This window comes from Physcomitrium patens, chromosome 22 (assembly GCF_059467195.1).
Source record: "Physcomitrium patens ecotype Gransden chromosome 22, ASM5946719v1, whole genome shotgun sequence".
Classification (NCBI taxonomy): Eukaryota; Viridiplantae; Streptophyta; class Bryopsida; order Funariales; family Funariaceae; genus Physcomitrium; species Physcomitrium patens.
Genome location: NC_143431.1, coordinates 5,672,279 through 5,691,745, shown reverse-complemented (window position 1 = coordinate 5,691,745; position 19,467 = coordinate 5,672,279). Strand labels below are relative to the sequence as shown.

At 36.1% G+C, this 19,467-nt stretch overlaps 3 protein-coding genes and 1 non-coding gene across 6 annotated transcripts; all 4 read left to right on the top strand.

Annotated features, from left to right (window-relative positions):
* Positions 1–600: 600 nt before the first annotated feature.
* LOC112275140 (high-affinity nitrate transporter 2.1) lies at positions 601–3,731 on the top strand. 2 transcript variants are annotated; one of them, XM_024505210.3, is made up of 4 exons: positions 601–1,137; positions 1,350–1,668; positions 1,777–1,942; positions 2,409–3,731. In XM_024505210.3, the coding sequence occupies exons 1-4, from the start codon at positions 882–884 to the stop codon at positions 3,219–3,221; spliced, it is 1,554 nt and encodes a 517-aa protein (XP_024360978.1). In that variant the 5' UTR covers positions 601–881; the 3' UTR covers positions 3,222–3,731. The 2 variants fall into 2 exon arrangements, with proteins under 2 accessions (XP_024360978.1, XP_024360977.1); XM_024505209.3 differs by having other exon boundaries at positions 1,750–1,942.
* A 7,403-nt stretch (positions 3,732–11,134) lies between these two features.
* LOC112275147 (beta-phenylalanine coenzyme A ligase) lies at positions 11,135–15,060 on the top strand. Its single transcript, XM_024505230.3, has 7 exons — positions 11,135–12,201; positions 12,424–12,586; positions 12,698–13,350; positions 13,487–13,632; positions 13,913–13,980; positions 14,206–14,308; positions 14,439–15,060. The coding sequence occupies exons 1-7, from the start codon at positions 11,811–11,813 to the stop codon at positions 14,556–14,558; spliced, it is 1,644 nt and encodes a 547-aa protein (XP_024360998.1). The 5' UTR covers positions 11,135–11,810; the 3' UTR covers positions 14,559–15,060.
* Positions 15,061–15,747: 687 nt separating this feature from the next.
* On the top strand, positions 15,748–17,220 carry LOC112275148 (mitochondrial import inner membrane translocase subunit TIM8). 2 transcript variants are annotated; one of them, XM_024505233.3, is made up of 3 exons: positions 15,748–15,915; positions 16,581–16,631; positions 16,809–17,220. In XM_024505233.3, exons 2-3 carry the CDS (start codon positions 16,590–16,592, stop codon positions 16,998–17,000), a joined length of 234 nt encoding a protein of 77 aa, XP_024361001.1. In that variant the 5' UTR covers positions 15,748–15,915; positions 16,581–16,589; the 3' UTR covers positions 17,001–17,220. The 2 variants fall into 2 exon arrangements, with proteins under 2 accessions (XP_024361001.1, XP_024361000.1); XM_024505232.3 differs by having other exon boundaries at positions 16,577–16,631.
* Positions 17,221–18,549: 1,329 nt separating this feature from the next.
* Positions 18,550–18,622, top strand: TRNAR-CCU (transfer RNA arginine (anticodon CCU)). Its single transcript has one exon. It is a non-coding gene; the product is annotated as a tRNA-Arg (tRNA).
* Positions 18,623–19,467: the final 845 nt, after the last annotated feature.

The following is a 19,467-nucleotide window of genomic DNA, read 5'->3' as shown; positions in this document are numbered from 1 at the left end:
TTTTGAAAAGTGTCCCCAGAAGCTGCTTCACATTTTTCTCTCACTAGGCTCCAATTCCTGTGAACCTCCTTCACACCAGCAGTAAATTGAATTTTTTTTTTGCTCTGAAGGGGCTTGAGGGACACATGCGCCGATGTTCACATGTGGGTACTGCAGCTCACTGAAAATGTTGGATGTCTTGATTGCAACACACATGATCCATGTATTAATTAACATTTTCAGCCCATCAACTGCTAAAAATGAAAGTCTTTATGCACAGAAATCCCCTAAATTGGCTTATGATCTGAACACACCTTGCAAGGCGTGTTTAAAGTCTCGTCCTATCTTAACCATAATTAGAGTGTTCCCTAAAAGTTCTTTTTTCGACACAAACAGGGATATCTCTGATGCAATAGAAATAATATATAGTTCCACCGAAGGACGTGAGTCGAAGAAAGATCTCTGGCATTCCTCACGCGAATCAACCCTTGCGCGACGTTTACATCACCGAGGCGCCACATTTATGCGCAGCCCTAATCTCGCAATCGAGAACATTAGGGCCCCCCAGCCTATTATTGACAAGTAACTGCAATAAATCATCTGGCGACTCGTCGAACAAACAGCGACAAGCCACTGCTGCTTGTTAACTGCCATTCACACATTTCTAGTGAATCCATTTCCAACTCCACACGGAATTCGTTTGAGTGATGATTGAGGACTGAGTGTGGTTGCAGAAACTTGCCAATTGACAGACGTTGCTCGGTTTGGAATGTGATGACAGTGGTTCACAAGAGTGCTCACAGCTGCTGATATTGATCACTGTGCCTAGTGAAGCGAGTTTTAGATCCAGGTTGTAGAGGTCTAAGCAGGCAAGTTTTAACCGAATTACCTGATCACACACCATGGCTGACCAGTCGAGGGCAAATGCGACGGATGAGATTGTCTTTCGGCTACCCGTCGATTCTGAACACAAAGCCAAGACATTGCACATCTTCAGCTTCGCAAAACCCCACATGCGAGCGTTTCATCTCTCCTGGATTTCGTTTTTCACTAGTTTTCTTTCGACATTTGCTGCCCCGCCGCTCATTCCAGTCATCCGAGACAATTTAAACCTAACAAAAACTGACATCGGACAAGCTTCCATCGCTTCAGTATCTGGTAAGCTCACCAACTCAAAATTGGAAACGCATCAATACTGTTTTGAAGTCATTGTTGCCAGATCCGTGTCAAATGCATTACTTATCGTTCTAAACTGCAGTTGTTTTCGACAGACAATGAGAAATTCAAGGACGGGATTGAAGCAACTGCATGACTGTGAACAGTCATTTGCCACTTGGCTCTATGTATTAATAAGTTGTGACATTTTGCAGGTGCGGTTCTGTCCCGGCTCATGATGGGAACTGTGTGCGACATTGTGGGGCCACGATACGGCTCTGCGTTCCTCATCATGATCAATGCACCTGCAGTGTTCTCAATGGCGGTGGTTGATGATCCCGCGGGCTTTCTTATCTGCCGATTCTTCATTGGCTTTTCGCTTGCGACATTCGTTTCGTGCGAATTCTGGGTGACCAACATGTTCACCACAAAGATTGTGGGTACTGCTAATGGGCTCGCTGCTGGCTGGGGCAACCTTGGTGGTGGAGCTACTCAAATCATCATGCCTCTAATCTTTCTCTGGATTAGAGACAGGTAAATGGCTGACGATCTCTGGCTGAATTTGTACTGACTGCTTTGTAGTGTGATCAATTCTCGATATACCACTGATAGCAGTTGTGATTTGGGGGAATGTTCTGGCAGCTTTCATCATCCATCGTTCATGGCATGGCGCCTCGCCTTTTTTCTCCCCGGAACAGTACACATCTTCGTGGGACTATTGATCCTATTTCTTGGCCAAGACCTTCCTGATGGAAATGACACCACACATCTCCACAGACAGAATGATGTCAAAGATAGCTTCAACAAGGTAATCCAGAGGTCCATCTCTTCGTACCATCTCTTCAACGTATGCTACTCTTTCAGATTCGAAATGGACCTTGAATCTGAAATTTGTGGCAATGCTAGATATCAACATATGCTACCCTTTACAGAGTTCTTTGTAGTTGAGAAAATTATACTTTGACATGCTCTCAAGTCTCCTGGAATTGTCTCAATGTTCATAGTTGAGACACACAAGATAGGTGGTGAACTTTGTCAATGTTGAAGCTAATTCATACCTTGAGTTTAAGCCATGAAAAACTAAAAATGGTGCGTTGCTTTACTGTGTTGATACAATACAAAAAACCTTCCCTCTTGATGTAAAAAATACCCTTGGAATCAGCACCAACTCCTTCACCACCGGACACATTTGCACAAAATAGTGGTATGAAATTGGCATGAACTCCCACGGTGAGATCGTGCTCATGCTGACATACCTTCTTGAATGCTGGCAGGTATTGTACTTCGCAGTAACGAGTCCAAGAACATGGATATTTTTTATAATCTACGGGTACAGCTTCGGGGTAGAGCTGACTGTTGACAACATCATCGCTGAGTATTTTTACGATCGCTTTGATTTGAATCTGAACACCGCTGGGGTTATCGCATCGGCCTTCGGTTTTATGAACATCTTTTCTCGTCCAGCGGGTGGGTACCTCTCCGACTACATTGGGCGTCGTTTTGGGATGCGAGGTCGATTGTGGATCCTATGGATTGTCCAGTCGCTAGGAGGTGTTTTTTGTATCTTACTCGGCCTAATGACTGACTTGTCCGCCGCCATTGCGGCCATGATCGTCTTCTCCATCTTCGTCCAAGCTGCCTGCGGAACCGCGTTCGGAATCATCCCTTTCATCTCTCGGAGATCGCTGGGCATGGTCATCGGACTGACTGCAGCGGGAGGGAACATTGGATCCGTGGTGACGCAAGCGCTCTTCTTCACATCATCCTCCTATCACACCGAAGTGGGCCTCATATACATGGGCGTCATGATCCTGTGCTGCACTATGCTGGTCACTCTGATATGGTTCCCGCAGTGGGGTAGCATGTTCTTCCCAGCTCGCAAATCGGCCACAGAGGAAGATTACTACGTGTCTGAATGGACTGCGGAAGAGCAAGGCCATGGCCTGCATTTGGCAAGCTTGAAATTCGCTGTGAATGCTCGCAGTGAGAGAGGTAGGCACGGCAGCTCCAGCTCTCGCGACCCGGAAGGCGACCACCCTACCGCTGACGGAATCGGCCTATCTCTTTGGAAGTCCTACTCGCACTAGACTCTTAACCGCAGACGCATAGCCCTAATTGAACGTCACAATTTCCAAGGACATCGATCAGATCGCTGCTATTTTCTAGACGAGTGGCGCAATTTGCGAATCCGACACCACCACAGCTTTGCTTTTGAGCATCTAAGCAAGGAAAAGCCCATCCTCCCTCGCTTCGGGATTGCAGAGCGACGATTAATCACTGATAGTTCACAGTATTTGGTGCCGCACGCATCTTGCTTTATCTAGACTCTGCGATGGCATCGGACTGTCGGCATACCGACTCCGCGACTGCGCTTCCGCACCCCTCGAGACTGCCCTTGGGCAGCTATACTGACCGATTGTTTTGGGCAGCCCGGAATTGAGCAAAACAAAGTAAAGCGTAAAAAGTCTTCGGACGTGGAAATGTTCTAGTGAGGGTATGGCATTTATTTTTCATCCAATGTCTTGGATGTCTTCGAAAGACGTGTGAATGTTTTAATAGTTTGGATGAATGATTTTCCTGAGGGAATTGTGACAAAATGATATTGTAAAAACTGTTTAAAAATTGATTTTGAAGTTTGAGCAAACTACAAAAGCTAAAATTCCAAAGTTAGTCATCTCATTCTATATCCTATTTGATTTATACAATTTTTTTCAATTCTATATATTTTTCTTCTTGTAAGACTTGAATTAAAGTCCAATACTCAATAAAACCATAATAATAATAATAAATCTTTAGAATACATATATTTTTTATTTTTAAAAATTTTTAATATAATATATATGTATATATCTTTATTATTATTAGTATAAATAGGCTATATAGATTTAGATTCTTTTATATAAAAAATAAAAAAGATATAAATCTTAGTACATATAGCAAATTTTTATATTATTTGAATAATTAGAAGTAAGTAGAAATAGGTAAAAACATGTAAAGAACATAATATCTTTCTTAAGAAATATTGAAGAAGTTTTCAAAATACAGAAAAGATATTTAAATTTTTATTTATATGCCACATGGCTATTTAAATTTAGAAATATTTTTTACTTTTAAGAAATTAGATTGAAAGCAACCTAGAACTTGATCCTTGAGGTAGAAGCTTTGTGATTTTTAATAGCTTCCACAAGGAGTTCTTAGTAGCTAGTATATATAGAGATATGAATAAAGCCATCTTTAGTCTTGCTAACATCTTTCTTATATTCTATCTTACTTAAAAACATTTGTAGCTTTTTTTGTATTTAACAATAGTCATTCTAGTTCTTTCTTGTCTTATATCTATTCAATATTTTTATTTATTTAGTTTTTATTTATTTAATTCTGTAATACAAGAGTATATTGTCTTTTAGAATTTTATCCAGATTTATGTTGTTGACAATTTGACTAGTCTACTGCTTTGTTATGGTTATTTTATTTCAAAATTGATTATATTACCTTACTTCTTATGAAATATTTATTTGCTTTAAAGATAATGGATTATCCACCTTTAAACTAATATATTTATTTTCAATATCAATGTTTTCTATTAAAATAAATAGACTATCTCTTTTGGTAGAAAATTTTATTTGCAATTACATTAGAAGTTGCATAACTAAAACAAATAAGTGTAATTGACCAATTTCACAAGTAAATCCTTTAAATCTTTCTACCATGAGTACAAAAGAGTCGAAAATTAATGTGCTGTAGAAGATTAATGGAAGAAGATCAAAATTATAACAATTTCTACAACACGTCAAATTCTTATAGTTACATCTTATTCAATATCCTATTAAAATCATATTAGTAGAATTTAAAGACAAGTTTTTGTTTATAAGTATTTGTTTCTAGTTTGTACCTTTGATAGAAAAGAATTCAGATCTTTTTTATAATATAAATTTATTTTTATAGTCATTATGGCTAATTTTAGAAAATTTAAAAATAACAAAAAATAATACTAAAATCTTATAATATTATATTTAATTGCTATCTATATTATAGAAATCTAATAAGTTACTTGCAATTTAGATTGAAACAATAAGACACTTACCAATTAACTTTAATATAACTTAACAAATAATATTAAAAATTTGTTATTGATAATATCAAATACAAATTTATTATAATAATTTGTCACTTAAGCAATCTCATACAATAATAGATTCTTTGAAAGGTGCTAAGAACAAAAATTTGGTTTAAGAGTAGTAACATCAATTTCTAGGAACTTAAAAATCTATTTATAAATATTAAAATATATATAAATCAACATATTATATTAGAATTTTGAAAAAATACAAAGAATACTAAGACATAATTTTAAAAAAAAGAATTTTATATGGCCAAAATATCAAACTTATAATTGCATAATTGATCTTTAAGAAAGATCTCAACCACCATTTGGACCAATTTACAACTTTTTGCAAAGCAAACTTACTACTTTAAAAGAACATATCAAGAAAAATTTAAAAATACTTTTATCTAATATCTGAAATTTTCTACATATACACCAATCTTCTTTGTGAAGAAAAACATGAATTCTTATAAATATATGTAAATAAATAAATAAATACCATTAAATATTATCATCCTTTGCTTTTGATATTAGAACTTCTAAATCAATTGATAATAATAGGACATGGTTAAAATCCAATATTGATAATTAATAATAACCAGGTCCTATTAATAATAATCTTCATTAAAAATTACTTTTAATTTTACAATAGTTGAATACACACAACATATGCTTGATGTTTTTTGTTGACTAAAAATTAGAAAATAGAAAGAAGACTTTAGAAAGATTTTATAACTACAAGGTTTATAAAAGTAGAATTTATGATAATTGTGTAAGAACTAACTAAAGATAGGTTTTTGTTTTAGCAAAATTGTTTTTGAGAAGTAGATTGAAGTCTAAATTTTAATCAATATTAGAAAATTTGTAATAGATACCCAATTATATTCTTGCAGATTTGTACATATATTTTTGCCAAATATGTGGCTTGCATTTAAGCTTAGTTGGTTGGTTAGATTTACAACTGTTCAATTTCAAGTGCATAAGAATATTGGTAGTTAATAGTTTGAAGGTGAAAAGAACATTAGTAATCTACAAAGATCCATTGGCTTGATTGGGCTAAAAATTCTTGAATTAGTAACTGACATAAAGAGTGAGACTTAAAAATAAAGATATAAAATTTATTTAATATTAAAAAATGATAACTTGCCATTAAAAGTTTCACAAGAAAATTGATGAAACATGTTTCTTGACATCAAGGAATTTAGTAACTTTATTCTCAATTTGTAGAAAGCTTCTTTTTAAATTTGTTGAGTTTAATGTTTAAAAATCTAATGTATGAAGAATTTGAAGCAAAATGAAAAACTACTTAAAAGATAGTATGATTTTCAAATTTTTATTTGATACTCGAGTTTTATTAGAATTTGATTAAGATCTACTTAAATTTTGTTATTTTTTATTTAAGTTATAATTAAGATTTATTAGCATTTTTTTAGAATTTAATAAGGTTATATAAGAATTTTTGTAAATTTTGATTAGATTTTATTTAATAGTGATAAGTTAATAGTAATATGATAAGAAGGAGATGATATTCAATAATGAATTAAATAATTTAATGAGATATATTGGCATATTTAGTATATTGATATCTAATTTTAAAATTCAATAAAAAAAACTAAACTATAAAAAAAACATTTTGTAGGATGTATAAAACTATTAAATAAAAACATGTAGAATATGCAATAAAAAGTAAAATTATTTTATACAAATAAGATATCTAAGTTATTTTTAGATATTTAAATATAATTTTTATAGAAACATATGAAAATATATACATACTATTTATGAAATAAAAATAAAATAATTAATTTTATATATTAATAGTTTATAATTTATTTTTAAATCTTTAAAATATCAAATATTTATAATAGTTAAAAATATAATTAAACTTTGAATTTTATTCAAATATTTAAAAATACTTTTAAACGAAAATTATTATTATATTAAAAATTTTGGAAAAAATTATTATCTTAATATTTGTTATCAATAAATAAAATTTATGTCCTATTAAAATATAATAAAATATTTAAAATTTATTAAATTTTATTTAATTGGTATATATAAAAAAATTATTTTTATTTTTAATTATTAAAAATTAAAACTAATAAATCTTATCTTTTCTAAATTTCCTATCTCTACCTACACTTACTTACACTTACTTGACTTTATTCAACTACACTCTTGATATTTGGTTTTGTTACTTCTTAACCTAAGCTAATTATAAATTTATGTTTCTATAATATACAATCTGTAATGCATATTAATAAAAAAAATAAAATATATATATATATATATATATATATCTATAAAAAAAATTATGTGAATAAATAAGATATAGTGTGATAATTAAAAAAATTTAATTCAATGCTTATTAACCAATCTCTATAGTGAATTAATCTAGTTTTCATCAATTATAATAATTTAAAAAAAAACTACAATTACAAAAGGCTATTTTTTGCTTTGATTATTGACTTAGAAAGCCATGAATTATTATTGGCCTATAAAGTGCCACCCTATTGCAAAAGTTCACCCTATTGCAAGGGTAAAAGTTATAGGGTAAAAGTTCACCCTATTGCAAGGGTAAAAGTTATAGGGTAAAAGTTCACCCTATTGCAAGGTTTGATGCACAAATGGTTTTGATTAAGAAAGATATGATTTTGTGACATTCTTCTGGGGGTAAATCCCTCCTTTAATTTGTTTAACAACTGTCTGTTAATAATCCTTGGATAAACTAACCTGGAGCTTCAGAACATCACCTCAACACTGATGATCAGACTTTGAACAGCCTTTGTATGGTCCTTCAAATGATTTTCTGATGTAAACTTGAATCTAAAAATGGAGGAAATAGTGCATCATGTCCATATGTAGAAATGGAAGGAACAGTGCATCATATTTTTATTTGCAGGCAATCACATTACCCAGCATGTGGTAAACTATGTTCTAGTGTGAACAAAAGGCAGTATGATGAGACTTTTTACAAAGGATATAATAAGAATTTATTTAGAGGATGACCTGAATGTTTGTTGACATGAAGCTCCTGTTTATTCTTCTCCCAGTTCACTGACAGTGTGAGGCACTTAGTTGAACATTAATCTTATTGGATTTAAAACTAGTGATGTCTTGCCAGGCTTTGTGTTGCTAGAGAACTAACTTTGATGAGTTTGTGCAGCTCTAATTAATTTAGATGAGGTGTTAACATCTGCCAGTTCAAAGCACAAACTTATCCTGAAATGGGCACCACATTCATATCACTCTCATTTGTTTCACATCAGGTTCATACGTAAATCTTGATTCACCATGAGAGCTTTGCTTACTTATACAATTTTTCTTTACATAATTTATTGTTAATTTTATTGCTGAAGTTCTTGCTCTGCAAAACAATGATGTCTGTGCATGCTTGATGAAACTGTGATGTCATTGTGTACAATTTATTCTACACTTTTTTTTTTTTTTTTTTTTTTTTTTTTTTTTCGTGAATCGCCAGCTATGTGTATAGTCTTGACTAAATAGAAACATTAAAAAAATATTAGGAATTATGTACAAAAAAATTATTTAGATACTACGCTTGCTTCTTGTAAGTACTATTAATTTTGTACATCATGTGGTTTTTTATGATGAAAATAATGATTTAATAAATGCTTTGAAGATGATTTTCGAAAACCGAAAAAAAAAAAAAAAAAAAAAGCATGGATTTTATATGTATATCTATCTGGTGACAATTCAGTTTCAAAGTTTTCAATTGAGAATGAAATTTGACACATTCTTAAAAAACTAAAGAATTACACAAAATCAAATTTCTGATCAGACCATACGAAAATTAAATAATAATTTTTAAAAACACATCATCATGTAATATTGATCATATCTAGTTTCCTAGAGCATTAAACTAAAACTGAGAATTCTAGCTCCGAAGCAAGACATTCAATTCCACCCTATTTTTCTCACCCACCCACCCATCCATTCATCCATCCTCATCCTCAGCCTCATCCACCCCTCCGTCCCCATCCACTCGTGGGCTAGGATACCCAGGAGCAGGTGGCGGGAAACAACTGCCATGGTGGCAATCCCTTTTCCCGCCACCCACCGGTGCTGGTCCAATCTGGCGGCTCGTTTAAGTCACGTTCTCCAATTCCTATGATTTGAATTCATATAATAATAACCCACGTTCTTTTTTCTTTTTGTGTATTTTTGTATTTGTTTGTCTTCTCTGTTTTAAGAGAGTTTTGCATGGAAACCGTATATAGTTGGCTGCAATTGCGGGGACGCAATGGAGAGTCAAGAGGGAGGTGCAAAAGAACACATTTGCTCAACGCACTCACAAGTGGATATGGCTATATCCACTTGTGAGTGTGTTGAGCAAATGTGTTCTTTTGCATTAGGTCTCCCCAACCCCCACTTGGGTCTAATCAAAACCAACCTTTTTAATAACTATTATTTGACTTTGATAAAAATATATTTACTTTGTTTAGTTAGGAATATGTGTACATCCTGTTAAGTTGAGTAGTTTAACTATCATTGTGGTTTCATCTTGACTTTTCTCAATGTATTCTTAACAATGTAGCATTGAAGGCTGATGGAGTTATCTGTTTTGTTGTTACTTTGTTCTTCTTGTAAAGTCTTTTTATTGGAAAACTGAATGATTTAAAACTCTCAAACACTATTTTTAGTATTGCACCCTCAACTGGTAAATGAATGAGTTTTATTTTTTGGGGAAAAAAATGTATTACATTAATATTGCAAAAAATGTATCTTGCTAATAAAATAATACATTCAAAAATAATTTCCAAGAATAACACTACCATATATATATTTATTGCCATACATTTCCAAGTGAATCCCAACAAATTTTGGTCAAATCTTTAACACTCCCATACATTTTTGTGTGTGTTTCAATGATAAAAAAATGAAAAAGAAAAAGATTCTCATGTAATTTTAAGCAACAAAATGATTTGATCTTATGATAAGATTGGTGTTTATTGCATGTTACAGTCAAAAAAAACATCATTGCTATTATCTGAGTTTACATATATATATATATATATATGTACATACATACATACATACATTATTTTTTATGCTTGTCTTCATTTCTTACACACTAAAAATGCATTTTCTTTACTATTTTTATTTTTTGTTTTCTATTTTCTATTTTATTTATGTTTTTATATAATTTTCAAAGAAAAAAAATCAAGTTTTGAGCTTGTAAAAAACAATAATAAGGTTTTAAAGCATTTTGTTAAGACTAGGTTAATCACTTGCAAGGATATGAAGAAAATTGTTTCAAAAACATTAAACGACTTGTTTATTATTGTAGTGTGGTTGTATAGGTGGCTAAAACCTGATAACTCACATAACACATTCATAACTTTTATCTATCTCTCTTCTGCAAAAAAAATACAAAAATAAAAAACAAACAAAAACAAAAACAAACAAACAAAAACAAACAAAAACAAACGATTCCAAATAATTTAAGCAGACACAATTTGTAGAATGTTTTCCCCATATAGTCTTGGAATTTTTTCAATTCTATAAAACCTTAGAATTTATATTGCGAGAAGGCTTTATCGAAGTGCAGCAAAAAGTATAAAATTTAAACCTCTATCTCCAACTACCTTTGATCATAAAACGTGAATACAAAAATAAAAATAAAAAAGTTAAATTAAGAATATTTTAAACCCACACAATCCAAAAAAATAAAAATAAAAATAAATTAAGAACATTCTTTTTGACTCACATAATCCAAAAGAACCTTCAAACTATGCAGCATGACAGAATGGCATCACTCGAGACGAGTAACCGAAGTGACCGGCAACCGGAGCGTCCGGTGAGCGTTGCGTCGCGTCGCGAGAGGACCCGGCATTAGCACCGACGTGCGTTTCACAAGGGAAGAGGGTGCGCGATGGATGATGATGCCTCCTCCTCGCAAATCGATGATGCATGCCCCCTCGATGTTGCATCCGTCGGAGAGCCTTGTGTGCTTGCTTGGTGTCGGTGACCCAACGTGCGTGGTTGACCCAATTGCAGCGCATCAAGCCCGGAAACCCATGTGTGCACTTCGAAATGTGTTGGCAGCTTATCAGGAATCGGGGCCCTGGTGGAGATTGCGGCCGTGACGAAAGCCGAACCAAGTAGTCGCGATTCCGTGAGTCGCGAGAATCGTCTGTCTACAGCTGACTACCAGAAGCATATATAGTAGGACGTGCCTACCCCTACATGTCAGGAATTTCGTGGCCCACGGTAATGCTGTTTTGGACTATTTAGCGTTGCAACACCTGCCGTGCGCTAATCTGACATAAAGCTGGCATCTGTAGACGATTTTGGTGTGAGGAGGGTGTGAGTTGGGGACGGTGGTTAGGGGCTGGCTTGATTGGGTACCTGGGAGTGATTGCGAGGTTTTTGCAGTTATTTGAGACTGGGAGTGTTAGTTCGGGGTGTGTGTGATTCTATAGAGTTTTGATTTGAAAGGGGACGTTGAGGCAGGGCGGGTTGCGTGGGTTTCTCAGCAACGCGTCGGACGTGGGACAAGGAGAGCTCTTGTTAGAGTTATTCCTGTAGATTTGTTGCGGTTGGAGCTATGGGAGTGGAAGGAATGGACCTGCGGAGCGGATTTTGTAAGAGCAACGGGATTTATTACAGTATGATGCCGTCGACCCCTTTACCCTCGTACCCAATCGACCTCGTGACCCATATATTTGCCCCAAAGTGTGGTGATACCGTGGCAGTTGTGGATGCTAGGAGTGGGAAGAAGCTCACATTCGCCGAGCTTGAAGAAACTGTGCGCGTTGTCGCAGCTGGGCTGTGGCAGCACCTCCGCATCAAGAAATCGGATGTGGTGTGCATTCTCTCACCGAATTCGATTGAGTTCGAGATTCTGTTCCTCGCGATCGCGTCACTGGGCGGCATCATGACCACATTGAACCCCTTGAACACAAATGCGGACATCAAGAAGCAGACTGCCACTGCAGGTATTTGAATCCAGCCTTTTTTCAGTTAATGAAACACCACTCTTCTTAGTGTCTTTTCGTCAGAATCGATTGCCAAATTGTGGTTGGTGGGCGAGGTATTCCTGTCCTTGTAGTGCCCTCATGCGGCCTCTAGGTTGTATTTGGTTTTTACTGACATTTTATGCATGTCAACAAGACGACGACTTATACCCAAATTCGAATGCTTCCGGAATCTTGATGCAGGTGCTAAATACATATTCACAGTTCCCGAGTTGCTTTCTAAGGCACAGTCTACGGGTTTACCTGTGGCTTTGATCGAAGGTGACGCAACTATTACGAAAGAAGACAACAAACCTATCCTCCTCTACTCGGATTTACTATCAGCAGACTCTAAGAACATCCCAAAGTGAGATACATTGATTTTTTTAAGATATCAGTCAAATCATTTAGCGTTCTCAAGCTTCATTGCTTTCGCTGTTGAATCAGGTAAGGAATGTTGAGACTTTTTAGGTTACAGTGTACAGGTGAGCCAAGAGGATCCAGTGGCGATTCTCTTTTCTTCAGGCACTACCGGGGAGAGCAAAGGCGTGGTACTCACGCACGGTAACATAATTGCCATGTGCGGCGTGTTGTCGAGCCCCAAAGTGAGCGCAAATTTGAACAAGGTTGTCCTCCACCTCATTCCTATGTTCCATGTGTTTGGGCTCATGGTAAGCGTGGGGAGCATTGCTCGTGGATCGACCGTGATCGTGCTACCCCGCTTCGATTTCATCGAGATGCTCTCAACCATTCAGAACTACAAAGTCACGGCGTTCCCCTTGGTACCGCCGATTCTATTGATGATGATCAAGCAGGACGTTGTGCGAAAGTATGACATGACATCGCTCTTGAACATCGGATGCGGCGCTGCACCGTTGGGCAAGGAGCAACTTGAGCAATGCGCAGTTCGCTTCCCGAACGCCAAGCTCCTCCAGGGCTATGGCTTGACGGAATCTACAGGTATTGGGTCGGTGACACCTGGAGACGGAGCGGAGTTTGCTGACCATTTTGGCTCAGCCGGGATGCTCGCGCCTACTCTGGAGGCTATGGTGGTGGATCCTCTTACAAACCAGGCAGTTGCTCCGACGCACCAAGGCGAGCTTTGGTTGCGGGGACCCACAATCATGAGAGGTAAGTTCTGATTTGCTTCAAAATGGACTGCAGAATTAGTGTGAAACAGTTTTCTTATTGTATGAATTCGTGTGATGATGTTGGTGAATCAATGAGGATGAAACCACTAGCTTTAAACTGTTGGAACATGCTGCAGCATATGTCGGCAATCCCAAAGCAACAGCTGAGACGATCGACAAGGATGGATGGCTGCACACAGGCGATTTAGTCTACTTCGACAACGATGGCTACTTGTATATTGTAGACCGCCTGAAGGAACTTATTAAATATAAGGCAAACCAGGTGTGTGGAACTCGTAGCCTCTCTCTTCGTATGGCTCTTGGTTTATCCCTCTGAGATGTGAGAGACACAGCCTTTTCTGGAATATGGGGGTCATGTTCTAAATCGGTCAGAAGAGATGCGTTTGAGGTTATGACTCACTATTGGAATCGAGCTAGCTATGGACAATAAGATCTCAATGTGCTGTCAGGACCTCTGTTCAATCTCATACTGGTGTTGTGCAAGAGGTTTTCAAGGTTTCATGGTTTTTGATTGTTCACTGAACCTTTGGGTTGAGAAACAGGTAGCCCCTGCAGAGCTGGAGTCACTTCTTTTAAGCCATCCTGCAGTCCTGGATTGCGCAGTCATACCGTGAGTCTCAACTTTCTCCTTTCATGCTCGAGGAATTTGTTATGGCTGTGATCCATTCTTCGATCACTCAGTTTTGTAGATTCCATTAAATATTCTTTCCACGGTGCTTCACCGAGATTGTACCTGGTAGCATCCTGGATTGAGCTCCTCTTTTGCATACCACGTGAAAGACACAGTAACAAACTAATCTGCGGTTAAATATTCGCTTTGCTGTTGAGTACACAGATTCCCAGATGATGATGCTGGAGAAATTCCCATGGCTTACATCGTCAAGAAGCCTGAAAGTGTCATCACCGGTGGAGAAATCATGCAGTTCGTTGCAAAGCAAGTAAGTGAACACACGCTATTTCTCTGCTTCTCATCGCCTCGCATTCAATGACAAATGTTGGCAAGATATTCTGTGGCGAAGTCGGAGAGACAGCAATCAGTCAATTTAAGTTGTGGAATGCGTGTGGCAGGTGGCACCATACAAGAAGGTTCGAAAGGTTGCCTTCATCGACTCTATTCCAAAGTCAGCCGCAGGCAAGATGGAGCGACGCAAGCTTGTGGAGCTTTCACGCCTCCAGTCCAAGTTGTAGTGCAACGATTAACCCCACTTCTGCACCTCATATTGAGCAAGAAAGTGAGATCAGCTGTGCAGTGCTTGTAGGTTCAACGTTGAACGTGAAAGCAGCTGCAATGCCAAGCTCAAGTTACTGAGGCATGAAGGCATGGACGTCATGAACAATAATCACCAGCAAATGTAAAATACTCTCACTTTCTCCTGCAAACTGCTTACTGTTCACTAAAGCTCTTGGAAGAACTGTTGGATTCCTGTTACGATGGTTGTTTCCAATTCAAGAGATTAGAATTCGACGAGCTCAAGCTCCATTTCCTGCTTGAAGGCCAAGCTCAAAGCCAAACACTTTTGATAGCTTGTAGAAGAAAATCTTTGATGCGTCGGTCTCACTTGGATCGGTGAAGACAGACGTGTGTTCGCAATAGACTTTGTTCTTGCATCATTGGATTGCTCCTTTCATGAGCTCCAATGAGCAAGTTCTTCACTGCGAAGCATAATTTTAATTTGTGTCTGAAGGTGCATTTTAAGGTGTTGGATGTATCCATATTTTTTTTATTTGTTTTACAAGATTTTCAATAATGATAAAAGAAAAATGAAAAAAAAGGAGGGACTTTTACACCTAGAAGAAGTAACTTTATTATTATTATTATTATTATTATATTTACACCAAAAAAAGTTTGTTTTGGTTAATAAAAATACAAGTTAAAGATATTTCAGAAAAGAATAGTTTAAAAGATATAAAAAAGAATGACTTTGTACATTGATAAAAAAAAAAAAAAAACAAGTAACAAAAAAAGAAAGGAAAATAGAAATCACAAGCTCCATAATTTGCATTGAGTTAATCAACATTCAACAAACAAAGACAAGTTATAACCACGTCATATTAAAATCACAACTTAATTCTTGAAAGTCTTGTCAGAAATTTAATTTTTCGGCTGATCGTAATTCAAAATCCATTATGATGAAGAAGAAGAAGAAAAAAAGTTTTTTCATTTCAGCAGAATAATAGTACATTCGCTAAGACGCAGATTCAATCAGTCACGGGTTCGATATCGCCATCCGCAGCTCAGCCCGCACCTATATCCGTTTGGTTGATATCGAGACCCTGAGTCATGAGAGGGTATCAAAACCCCTATCTCAATCAGGACATCGGCGGCAGGGTTTTAGGGGTTCGTGCTTCTTCGATCTCGTCTCTTCCTTCCTCATTCTTCTTCTTCAGCTTCGGCTTTTCTTCACCGCAGATCGACGCTGGGGCTGAGTGTGTGTGCGCACCGTGACGACGGAGGAGCCCGATTGTCGCCTCCACCAAGCTGAAGGATCACGACACCTAAGCTCGCCCCTACTGCTGCAGCAGCCTCATTGATTAAAACCAAAACGTAAGTTTGTTTTGTTTTGTTTTGTTTTTGTTTGTTTGTTTGTTTGCTTGCTTTTTGTTTTTTTTGTTTTTTTGTTATTTTGTTTTTTTTTAATAAGGGAAAAAGCTATGCTCATTCGCATATATATATATATATATATATATATATATATATCAACGCACACACACAGAGACAATTGCGGTGTAAGAAAAGGAGTCAAGAATTTTTAGTGTCTTTTCTAGTGACTTTTTGTCGAGGTTTCGCTACGAACACCGGGCATAGAAAACATCTTATTTCAGTAGTGACGTGGTCACGGTTAGACAACCATTGAAGTATCCGTTGTTCTTGTGCTCTTTCCTGTTGTTATTCGGCTCTCTTCAGTCCGAGTTTAAGTACTGCCTCAAGTGTTTACGATTGATGATAATGTCTCTGATTTGTGAATTTGTGGGCTCTGAGCTGGTATAATATTTCGTATTTATTGACAGCCAAGTGGTCGTTCATATGCTCAGTGACACAGATTTTAGATGAATAATTCTGTCTTGGCATTTGGGTCGTCGAGGGGCTTCGATTCACAAAATCACGAGTACCTGGCTTCATCAAAGTGTTATGCTTGGTGTGTTGATTTGTGAAAGGCAATGTGGAAACTTTATTAAATATGTGTATTTGAAAATGTATTTATCAGATAGTTAGTCAACATGGATGCCGCAAATTCCGCCGAGCTGCAGCAATTTCTTGAGGTAAGCCTGACTTACTGTCATACATTTTGTGCATGCGCTCTACTGGGTTTCATGTCGAAGAAATGGACCTCAAGGAATATTCTAATCAGGTGTTTTCTCAAGTTTGTAAGTGAGCTTATACTACTTCGTGAATCTTAGCTCACTAATGGTACCTACTATCTTAATTTTATTTTGCAGCAAGAGAAACAAAAAGCTGTGCTCAATGAGCTCGTGGGCAAGTTGACCGATGTCTGCTGGGACAAATGTATTACATCCACTCCAGGAAGCAAATTCAGTTCCAGTGAATCTTCTTGTCTTGCCAATTGTGCACAACGATTCTTGGAGACTAGTAGCTTAATCCTCCGTCGATTTCAGAGTTTACAACCGTGACTGAGCTGGATCTATAGCAATTTGGAGCTGGGCGGTTTTTGAGCATTCCTTTGGGGTTGAGGAAGGTTAGTGGTTATGTGAAGGTTACGTGAATGACCACAGGATGACTCATTCTTTTGCATCTAGGTGTTCGTGTTATTTTTCTTCGGTGGAGCTGGGTTTCCACCCCACATTTCACTTATTCTAAAGTATTTATAACAACCACTGGATTTTGAAACAAGTTTTAATCATTTCCCGTCTGCGTTGACATTTCCAAACTTCTTTTCATAGAGAGGTATTGGAAGCAGCGGTTGTTTGATGAGGTCGAATGAGATTTACTTCAAGCGGGTCATTCCTGGTCTCTCATGTGGTCGACTACTTCGAAATGCTTATGTAGTACGTACATTGCAACACGATCTCATCAGTGTTTAAGTATCTGTATTGGTATATATTTTGTTTTCATTTCTGGGACCCTACTTCGGGAACTGAATTCAGTTATCATCTAATTTGGTTTCAAGGAAATGTTGGAAGTAGAAATAAAGACACTTTTTCAGTAAAACCTATCTCCGCACTGTGAGATGTAGCTTGTGCTTGTAGTCATCTAACCCCTGTAATCTTAGTTTGACAGAACGATTTCTCAGACAGCACGGACAGAATAATAGGATACACCTATAAAAAAAAAATAAAAAAAATAAAAATATACATAGCTAATCTAATACGGATGGAACATTCTAACTACCCTGAAATTTTTATCATTTTCATTACAAATGAAGTTAACAATTTTTTTTAAATATTATATTTTCTTTCAAACCCTCTATGAAGAAAGTCAATTTTCATACAGTGCGTATACTGATTATTAAAGATTTTATCCAAATTTTGCCCAGTGCAATTTGTATAGACCTCTATTAATCCAAATTAATCCTAAAATATATTGTAACGCCAAAATAATGAATTCAGGCTGTAAATTACCAATTGGGATATTGGATAATGTACTAATATTGTATTTAAAGAAGAACACTGTCTTTGAGTCCTCGAATATTGGTATTATTGTATATCATAGGATGTAAATAAAGTACATATATGTAACAGCATGATTTATTTATTTATTTCACATACTAATGAAAATGCACACTTTCATTTCTGGAAAATACAAAACTTTGATATTTTGATAGTAAGTTGGCTTATAACAAACAAGGGGTTTGTTTCTACTAGGTTCAACTGTGATTCTGTGATTTTAAACTTATTTGCTAAAAGCATTTGTGGACACTTTTTTTATGTTTTAGAGTATGTTAAAATATTTAAATTTAACTGCTTTTTATTTTCAATCAATTATCAATTCATTATTAAGGTTTGTTTTCTTTGACTACCGTTCCTCAAGTTGTGTTCAGGATTTGAATCTAGGGATATGATTTTAAGTTTTTAAACTATATTAATAGATCTACTTACCTGTAGTTCAAGTCACCGAGCTCGGGAATCGTGCGTGGACACCGAGGGCTTTCGTGGCTTCGCAGGGCAGTGGTCCTGGGATCGATTCGGCCCAGAGCTGGATCTCTCCCACGCCCTGGTGTTTGCGCCTGTAGCTCAGTGGATAGAGCGTCTGTTTCCTAAGCAGAAAGTCGTAGGTTCGACCCCTACCTGGCGCGTAATCTTTGAACCAAGGACCTTCTTATTTTCCACACGCTATTTATTTCGCAGCAGGGTAACCGGCGATGGAGGCTCAGTAAAATTCGGAGCCGGCACAAAGGATCTTTGATTACCAAATCTACAATACTATCCAAACAAGTAGCTCTAGACAAATTCAATGACAAAGAGAAGATTATATATAATATGGAGTATAATTGCACATGATGTTGCTCTATAGAACATACCATTATTCTCTGTTGATCTAATAGAAGATTAATAAGGACCTCTTAGCCAACAAAAAAACCAATTAAACATGAATATTTAACAAAAGCAAAAGATCAAAACCAACCATCATACATAAGTCTGGCCCACATTACTAAGAATCACAAACATCTAGAAATAGAGAAATGGAGAAGAGATAAACATATGATGCATCCAAGCTCATCTAGCAATTGATGGAAAATAAATAAATAAACACAAAGTCAATAACAACAAAAGACCAATATGGATACATAACAAGTAGGATGAAAGGAACATTTTAGAAAGCACTATTAATTGTAGTCACATGCATTTGAAGAGTACAATGGAGTGATATCTCCAATTTTCTATCATAAATCAAATACAAGATATCATACACTCATGGACTACAATAGAGAAGAATAATAATCAATAGTGGCATTTTATCTCATGCATGGATGAGATGAAAGAAGATAGATAGAAGATAGATATAAGAAAGTATTCAAAACTATTTAATCAACAAAACCATGTTGTATTTGAGACCACACATAATTCTAAAAACTAAAAGACAAAATCTGCTACAATACTTTAGTGATGCAAGTTGGTTTAGACTTGGCAAAATTCATTA

What these genes read in the sequence shown, in the direction of transcription:
- LOC112275140 (XM_024505209.3), top strand. Translation starts at nt 882, where the DNA reads ATGGCTGACCAGTCGAGGGCAAATGCGACGGATGAGATTGTCTTTCGG. An exon ending in TTTCTCTGGATTAGAGACAG is followed by an intron (nt 1,669 to 1,749) that starts GTAAATGGCTGA and finishes CACTGATAGCAG; the next exon opens with TTGTGATTTGGGGGAATGTT. An exon ending in TCAAAGATAGCTTCAACAAG is followed by an intron (nt 1,943 to 2,408) that starts GTAATCCAGAGG and finishes GAATGCTGGCAG; the next exon opens with GTATTGTACTTCGCAGTAAC.
- LOC112275147 (XM_024505230.3), top strand. Translation starts at nt 11,811, where the DNA reads ATGGGAGTGGAAGGAATGGACCTGCGGAGCGGATTTTGTAAGAGCAAC. An exon ending in GACTCTAAGAACATCCCAAA is followed by an intron (nt 12,587 to 12,697) that starts GTGAGATACATT and finishes TTTAGGTTACAG; the next exon opens with TGTACAGGTGAGCCAAGAGG. An exon ending in TTAAATATAAGGCAAACCAG is followed by an intron (nt 13,633 to 13,912) that starts GTGTGTGGAACT and finishes GTTGAGAAACAG; the next exon opens with GTAGCCCCTGCAGAGCTGGA.
- LOC112275148 (XM_024505233.3), top strand. Translation starts at nt 16,590, where the DNA reads ATGGATGCCGCAAATTCCGCCGAGCTGCAGCAATTTCTTGAG. An exon ending in AGCTGCAGCAATTTCTTGAG is followed by an intron (nt 16,632 to 16,808) that starts GTAAGCCTGACT and finishes TTTATTTTGCAG; the next exon opens with CAAGAGAAACAAAAAGCTGT.